Genomic DNA, 7,993 nt, shown 5'->3' with positions numbered 1-7,993 from the left:
GAGACTGGCTGGCGGCAAGCTACGGCGGGATGGCAGCAACCTTTGGTGGGTTGCATCAGGGGAGAAAGGGGCGTGATAAGAATTGCCGTAGCGGCCGCACGGGATCGAGCGAAATCAATGCCTGTGTTGGGGTACGTGCCAAAGATCGTCACCTACGGAAGAACCGATTCTTTTCATTTTCACAATAACTGTTGTGCCACGTCAGATTTTTTTCCCTAAGACACCGAGCCAAACGACTAGCGCTGGGAGTGGCCTAAGAGACTTTTCTGTGCCGAATTAATTGCATTATCCGTACAGCACGTATTGTGAAACGTTCCTTTCTTTACTTCCCGGCATCCTCCCATCTGTTGTCCTTTGCACATGTATTCCTTTTTATGTCTCGAGATTTTGTGTAAGTATTTTCCAAGTTATTACATGTCCGGTCAAATGTAGTAACCCCGAGGCAAGTACGGAGTGTTATTTTGTCTTCGTATTTCTGACGGATTTCACCACCAACACCCATTTGTTGTGATTTTTGTTGGTATTGGTGTCTTTTTGTCAGTGGCGGATCAGAGGGAGTAATGCAAATGGGAACTATTTGTAGTTGATTGCATCGTCTTGATGTGACAGGGAACTGAGAGAGGGAGGGAATGTGGTCTCTTACGTTTTGTTCGTGGAAGCAAATAATTTGAAGGGCCTGCGTGCAAAAGATCATCGGAAACAGCCAGGGAAGAGGAGAGAGAGGAATCAAAGCAACGGTCTCCTGGCCTGGCAAAAAGAAAGAAAGAAAAAAAGAAGAAAAAGAAATGAGCCACCGTCTCTTGCACTCCTGAGTCCTGACTCTTCCCCCAAATTAACAACTCAAGATCGTCGTGGGGAGCAGTCGGACGCGGTGAGGCGCCACTCCCAGGCTTTCCCCCACCTTCCAACTCCAGCATCCCCAAAACCCCAACTCCCCCCCGCAAATTCCCCACAAGAAATCGCACGTCATCCCCAAAGTCCGAGCCATGGCTGCCGCTGGCCTCCGCCGTTCCGCCATCCGGAGAAACGTCGCGCCAGCGCCATCCGGAGCCGCCGTCTTCACCAAGCATTGGTAATTGTCCCTTTTTCCTTATACTATTGCTTGAGCGTTACTGGTTACCAGAAGGGAGGAGGGTTGCTGTTCTGGTAGGTTGGTGCCATGGTGGTGATGTGATCCTGGGGACACTGTTTTGGTGGTTAGGGTAGGCGATTGCTTCATTCAGATCTGCTAATAACTACGAGTTCCTCCTGAAGGAGGATGGTCAGGGTGATGGCATGAGGAAGTCGTGTGGTGGTGTAGTGCTAGATTTGGAATATTATGTGGTTCTGCAGTAGCATCCATCTATCGGACATGCTAACCACTGTCCTAGCTCCTAATTATGTGCGTAATCACTGGTAGTAAGGGTCCACAGAAAATGCTTGCCTTCTCCTCCACCCGCTGCAGCAAGTTTTGTCAACAGCCTTGCCCTGCACTCAAATTCATGTGGATAGGACATATTCGTGCATCTCATCTCGTTGGCTTCTTGTGTGGTTATTCCTTATTGGTATTATATGCTTTGCTTCTTCGGTTGTGGTCTTATAGTGCTGCAATTCTGGCAGATGGTGTAGGGAGCCGGCAGGAGGGATTAGTGCGTGGGAGAGCAAATGGGGGCGATTGGAGGTGAGGAGTTGGTGCAGTGGGACAAGGTCAATGGACCTGAGGGGGTGAACGGCGGTGGAAGTGGTGCAGGCAAGCTGGATAGGATACAAGTGTTAGTGAGGCTGAGACCGCTGAACGACAAGGAGATTGCAAGGGGTGAGCCTGCGGAGTGGGAGTGCATCAATGACACTACCATCATGTTCCGGAGTACCTTCCCAGACAGACCGACGGCCCCAACTGCATATACATTTGGTCAGTACACCGTTCCACTCTTTTGATGCTACATCTTTCGTGATTTGTCAATTGCTCTGATATTTATATATGATTAATTTGATTGTATTGTTTTTTGACATTAACATAAACTTGATGTCATCCAATGACTCTAGGTAACACATGTCCTTTTACATCTTCATATATGTATTTGATGCCTTATGATTCAGGCCCATGGCATTAGATGATCATTGCATAATGACCTTTATTTGTTATTGTGTAATCCAATGACTCTCGGTAACACATGCCCTTTTACATTTTCATGTATATTTGATGTGTTATGGTTCAGGCCAGTGGCATTGAATGATCACTGCCATAATGATTTGACTTTATTTATTATTGCATTTTGATGTACTCAGTTGCCATGTAAAAAAAAAGTTTCCATGTGAGGATGTCAGATGATTTGGGTTCTTTTTTCAGTAAGATTCATGTAGTTCAATTATATTTTCCTCCTGTTTATGGTGTACCTTTGTTAACAATAGATCTCTTGTAATTTCAGATAGGGTATTTCATTCTGAATGCAGTACCAAAGAAGTCTATGAGCAAGGGGTTAAGGAAGTTGCCCTCTCTGTAGTTAGCGGCATTAACTGTGAGTGCAAACTACGCAATAGCATATGCATCGCAATTTCTTAAGTATCATAGCGTTTGAACAAAATCAGAGTTTGGTTTTCTCTATCAGCAAGTATTTTTGCCTATGGACAAACAAGTAGTGGAAAGACATACACTATGACTGGAGTGACAGAAAACACAGTGGCTGATATATATGATTATATTAACAAGGTGATCAACTCCCAGCCAACCACAAGTTAAATGGTTAGTTTTTGGTCACATTATCACAAAATCCTCAAATAAATATTTCTTTTACAGCATGAAGAGAGAGCATTTGTGTTGAAATTCTCGGCAACTGAAATTTATAATGAAGTTGTCAGAGATCTTCTGAGTGCAGAAAATACTCCTCTTAGACTTTGGGATGATGCAGAGGTAAAAGGGGGTTCTGTCTTTGCCTTTTTAACTTTTATTATGTTATGTACTGGCTTGCTAATGGTTTACCACTGCTTATTCTACAGAAGGGCACCTATGTTGAGAATCTTACGGAGGTTATATTAAGGGACTGGAACCACCTGAAGGGACTTATTTCTGTGTGTGAAGGTGCAATATTAATTACCAATAGCAGCTTGCATTTGTCTAACTAGTGAATATATGTTCTCATTTGTGCTTTATGTGCTTGTGATAGCTCAAAGGAGGACAGGGGAGACCTTCTTAAATGAAAAAAGCTCCAGATCCCATCAAATACTTAGATTGGTTTGCCCTTTACTTGATTATATTTATGTATAACCTTGCAGTTTATGTGTTCAATTTTTCATAGGTGTGTGCATTTTTGGCTGACCTGTATAATGTTAATCAATCAACTCAGATCGTTGAAAGTTCTTCTCGTGAATTCTTAGGAAAGGATAAGTCAACTACCCTTGTGGCTAGTGTGGTAAGTACCAGCTACAATTTATTGAGTTTTGACATTTGAAAAATAATTTTTAAGCATCATCTATTCTTCCCATTCAGAACTTTGTTGATCTAGCGGGAAGTGAGCGTGCATCTCAGGCGATGTCAGCTGGCACGAGGCTGAAAGAAGGTTGCCATATTAATAAAAGTTTACTTTCCCTCGGCACTGTCATTAGGAAGCTAAGGTTGCAATCTTAACTCACAGTGTTGCTTTGCATATATATATTCTAATCTACATTATACGAGCAATTGCTTATGTAATTATGTGAGTATTTTGTTAGCTGGTGACATTTTAGATATGTATTTCAATTATGCAGCATGGGGAGTAATGCACACATACCGTATAGAGATTCCAAGCTCACACGCATATTACAGCCTTCTCTGGGAGGTAATGCAAGAACTGCAATTATCTGTACTCTGAGCCCTGCAACAAGTCACATCGAGCAATCAAGAAATACACTATTCTTTGGGAATTGTGCAAAGGACGTAGCTACTAATGCTCAGGTTAATGTGGTCATGTCTGATAAAACGCTAGTTAAGCATTTGCAAAAGGAAGTTGCTAGATTGGAGAGTGAGCTGCGGCACCCAGTTTCAAATTCCAGTCTGGAAACAATAGTGAAGGAAAAAGACAATCAAATTAGAAAGGTGAATCCTAGTTCTGACCCTTGGTTCATTTCCCTGCTCTTCCTTCACAATTCATGCATGAAAATTCACACAAAAATATTGCATAACTGTTTTATTTTTATGCTGCTACTTGTGCCATGCCCATTTTCACAACCTGCACAGTTCAATTTACAACAAAAGAATTCTGTTTTTCTTCCATTTCTCAATGATAGAGGTTGTTCTATCCCTTCTGCATTCTTCTCAAAATACACACCGACAAACTCATTTTCTTTCTATACATTCCTGATATTTCATGGCTTTTGCAGATGGAGAAAGAAATTAAAGAACTGAAGTCACAACGTGATTCGGCTGAGTCTAGGTTGCAGGATTTGCTGCAAGTTGTTGGTGATCGTGATCCAAAGCACCAGGTACATATACTTATGTGACTTTTTATTGTTACCTATAAGAATGCTCCTACAGGGATGTATTTGTTTTGTCTGTACATTTAGGTCCCAGGAAAGCGTTCGGTCAGAAGTCCTCCGTCTGTTGGAATGCTCCCAAGCACTAGCAGAGATGACAGTTCTCAGATCTCTCATGATGATTCAGATCACTACAAGGAAGTGCGATGCATTGAGACCAACGAAACTGGATTAAATGAACTCTTGTGTGCTGGTGAAAGTGTTAGCCTGCACGATTCAAATAGGAATTCTAGCACGCATGTTAATGATTCAAATGCATCAGTGAATTCAAGGCGCCTTGGTGAAACTCCTATTACCTTGGAGCAACATTTGGAGAACATTAGAAGGCCTTTTATCACTAAAGATTTAGGATCTTCAACACGCAACTCATCAGGCTGTAGATTAATTGGTAGAAGCAGGAGCTGTCGATCCCTAACAGGGTCTACTTTACTGGATGAGATGGAGATGGATGATTGCACACCAGTAAACAGAAGTTTGGTCAACTTCCCAGGAAGACCTGAAGAGTATCATAGAAGAGGATCCGCATTAAACTATGATGCAGGGAGTGAAACTCTTTCAAGGGCAGGATCTGAAATTAGCACTTCGAAAGTTGCATGTGATGCGGAATTTACCGGTATAGGTGAATTTGTTGCTGAACTTAAAGAGATGGCTCAGGTTCATTATCAGAAACAATTAGGTGACCAGGTATGAGCTCTATCTAATTATCTTATACTATAAGATTTCATGCTCCTGCCCTGCAGCTCCTTTAATCATTTAATTGAAAGAAAATGGGGGTCATCAGTATGGTAATAAAATATGTGTGCTGCATTTTTTTTAGCATAGGTGATGACGATTAGGAAATTGAAAATGTTTTATGTTCTTCCTTTTTTTGAGGGAGAGTTCTAACATTTAGTCATTGTTTGATTACTTTTTACCCAAACTGAACCACCAGTGTAATACTCCCTCCGCTCCGACCAAGTTTGTAGAAAAATATATCAACATTGACAGTATCAAATATGTATAGTATGAAAAGATGTCATGATGGATTAAATAAAACTAATTTAGAGGTGTAGATGTTGCTAGATTTTCTTATAAACTTGGTCACAGTTTAAGAAGTTTGACTTAGGACAAAGCTAGTACTTCTTACATTTAGGAACGGACAGAGTAGCTTACTACTTACCCGAACTGAACAAAAACTAGCACACCACCAGCATTGTTTGAGGAAATTAAATACCTTTCACTAGCAGACCCCTAGCATAATAGCTTACCATTTAGCTGAACTGAACCAAAACGAACATAAATCTGCTGAAATGTTTTTTATTTTCCTTGCGTCATTAACTTCATAATCCATTGGTATTGTTAATCCACGTTGTAGAGTGCAAATGGAAAGAGCATCGGACTAGACCCGATCATGGATGTTTTGCAATCACCTTCTCGATGGCCATTGGAATTCGAGAAGAAACAGCAAGAGATCATCGAGCTTTGGCATGCTTGCAGTATTTCCTTGGTACACAGAACTTATTTTTTCTTGCTATTCAAAGGAGAATCAGCCGACTCCATTTACATGGAAGTGGAGCTTCGGCGGCTATTATTCCTTAGAGATACTTACTCTAGGGGGAGCACTCCAAGCAATGTTGTAGTAGGTAGCCTCAGTTCTTCCCCTGTTGCGAGGTAAGTAGTCACTGTCACTAATGCACCAGTTTTCTTTATTTATAACCTTGGTAAAAAGGACCAATACCCCTTAGAACAACTGATTTATGCAGCGCCAAGAAGCTACTTCGCGAGAGGGAGATGCTTGCCAGGCAGATGCAGAAGCGGTTCTCCTTGGAGGAAAGAAACCGCATATACACCAAATGGGGTGTTTCGCTGGACTCCAAGAAGAGGAAACTGCAGGTTGCTCGCCGCCTTTGGACTGAGACCAAAGATCTGGAGCATGTCAGGGAGAGCGCTTCCCTGGTCGCCAAGCTGATTGGGCTCCAGGAGCCGGGGCAAGTCCTCAGGGAGATGTTCGGGCTCAGCTTCGCGCCTCAACAGCCACCCTCCCGGCGATCCTCTAACGGTTGGAGATATGGGATCCCTTCGTTTGGTTGATTAGATCTTTATCCATGACACAAGAGCTGACACACGATGTGGCTGACGGAAAGATCTTTTTTGTCTTTCTTTTCTCGTTTTATCGGTGTTGCCTGTTCTGATTGTCCATAGGATATCAGGAGACATTCATGGTGGCGTACGTTTGTGCTCCTGTGCGACCTGTTTCGTGCGTGATTCGCTGGTCTTGGTTGCTGACAACATTAACGCACCTCCAAGTCTAAACGATGTTGTATAATGAAAAGCTCTTATCTTTTGCGGAATATGGACTCTTTATTTCTCTACTCATATGGGTGAGGTTAATGGGGTACTCCAGCAAAAGCATTGAGGGACACTACTGTTAAAAATTAGGGGGTTATATCAATCTGCTATAACTGGCCCAAAAGCGGTGGTTATGTGATTTTTTTCTCTTCTTCTAATGTTGTGGTAAAGTCATGTTGTGGTCGCAACTCTTGGGATTTTTAGATATTTACTCACGCCAGTTTCACGTGTTCTTTGAATCAATATAAAAGTTATGCATTAAACATAGTTGAGACATGGAGTTTGAGGAGGGGACCACAAACATTGATTTATCACTTTTTGTATCTCTTTCTAAACATTACTCCACATGATACAAGTGAAGAACCCAACAGTTCAAAAATGATCTTGTTCTTGTGACGGCTGGATAGACTCATGGACGAGGATTCGTCTGTGGCGTGCGAGGAAAATGGGGATAAGGACGCAGTAGTCAGCGCTTGCAAAAGTAAAATTATATTAAATAAAGGATAAAAGACCAATATTACCTTTTGTTGACAAGATGAAAAGTCTAAAGAGTAAATATAACAAAACCCATACGATGGGGGTTTGGTACAGGACAACTTTTTTTTTACCATTTCGTTTATTGGTAGGAGGGAACATAAAATTCGAAATTAGGGACATTTGACAGGGAATTTGACCGCTTGGGTTCATCGATCGAAGCCACGTGGTGATGAAAAAAAAACCTTGACCAGGATGCCTTGGGTCGGACAGAGGAGGGTTGCGGTCAAGACTTAATCAGTCCTATGGTTCAGTCCTGGTCACGGTTTTGCCACATGGCTCTGACCACTAGGTCCGAGAGGTCAGATTCCCTGACAAATGCCTCTAATTTTAAAATTTTGGGTACGTGCCAAAAAATAGGGCATTATTGTGATTAAATAGGGAAATGGTATCCGGATACCAAACCCCTAACTGTAGGATTTTGTGATACTTAAACCCTAAATTACCTGCTAAATGACAGATGGGATTTATTTGGTACTCCAATCTTATCCTATGGAGTGCGGGACTATAAAGTAAGCTAGCCATTCCAACAATTTTAGACTAGCACGCAAAGGATTCTTTCGATGCGGTTACAAAGGTTATAAATTAGAAATAGCAAAAGTTTTTTTTTTCACTCGACTTAGAAATAGCTATTTTTCGGTCC

The 7,993-nt window shown here is 41.9% G+C and overlaps 1 protein-coding gene across 3 annotated transcripts; it reads left to right on the top strand.

The window, feature by feature from the left end:
• Positions 1 to 752: 752 nt before the first annotated feature.
• LOC100835018 (kinesin-like protein KIN-7C) lies at positions 753 to 6,839 on the top strand. 3 transcript variants are annotated; one of them, XM_024461617.1, is made up of 14 exons: positions 753 to 1,072; positions 1,600 to 1,891; positions 2,409 to 2,498; positions 2,589 to 2,689; positions 2,777 to 2,890; positions 2,977 to 3,058; positions 3,144 to 3,211; positions 3,324 to 3,389; positions 3,467 to 3,591; positions 3,724 to 4,051; positions 4,336 to 4,437; positions 4,519 to 5,172; positions 5,843 to 6,138; positions 6,213 to 6,839. In XM_024461617.1, exons 2-14 carry the CDS (start codon positions 1,645 to 1,647, stop codon positions 6,556 to 6,558), a joined length of 2,619 nt encoding a protein of 872 aa, XP_024317385.1. In that variant the 5' UTR covers positions 753 to 1,072; positions 1,600 to 1,644; the 3' UTR covers positions 6,559 to 6,839. The 3 variants fall into 3 exon arrangements, with proteins under 3 accessions (XP_024317385.1, XP_003569980.1, XP_024317386.1); XM_003569932.4 differs by having other exon boundaries at positions 755 to 1,072; positions 6,231 to 6,839; XM_024461618.1 differs by lacking the exon at positions 753 to 1,072 and adding an exon at positions 1,372 to 1,514.
• The last annotated feature ends 1,154 nt before the right edge of the window (positions 6,840 to 7,993 follow it).

Source organism: Brachypodium distachyon, chromosome 3, assembly GCF_000005505.3.
Source record: "Brachypodium distachyon strain Bd21 chromosome 3, Brachypodium_distachyon_v3.0, whole genome shotgun sequence".
Taxonomy (NCBI): domain Eukaryota; kingdom Viridiplantae; phylum Streptophyta; class Magnoliopsida; order Poales; family Poaceae; genus Brachypodium; species Brachypodium distachyon.
This window is presented reverse-complemented; position numbering and strand designations above follow the sequence as displayed.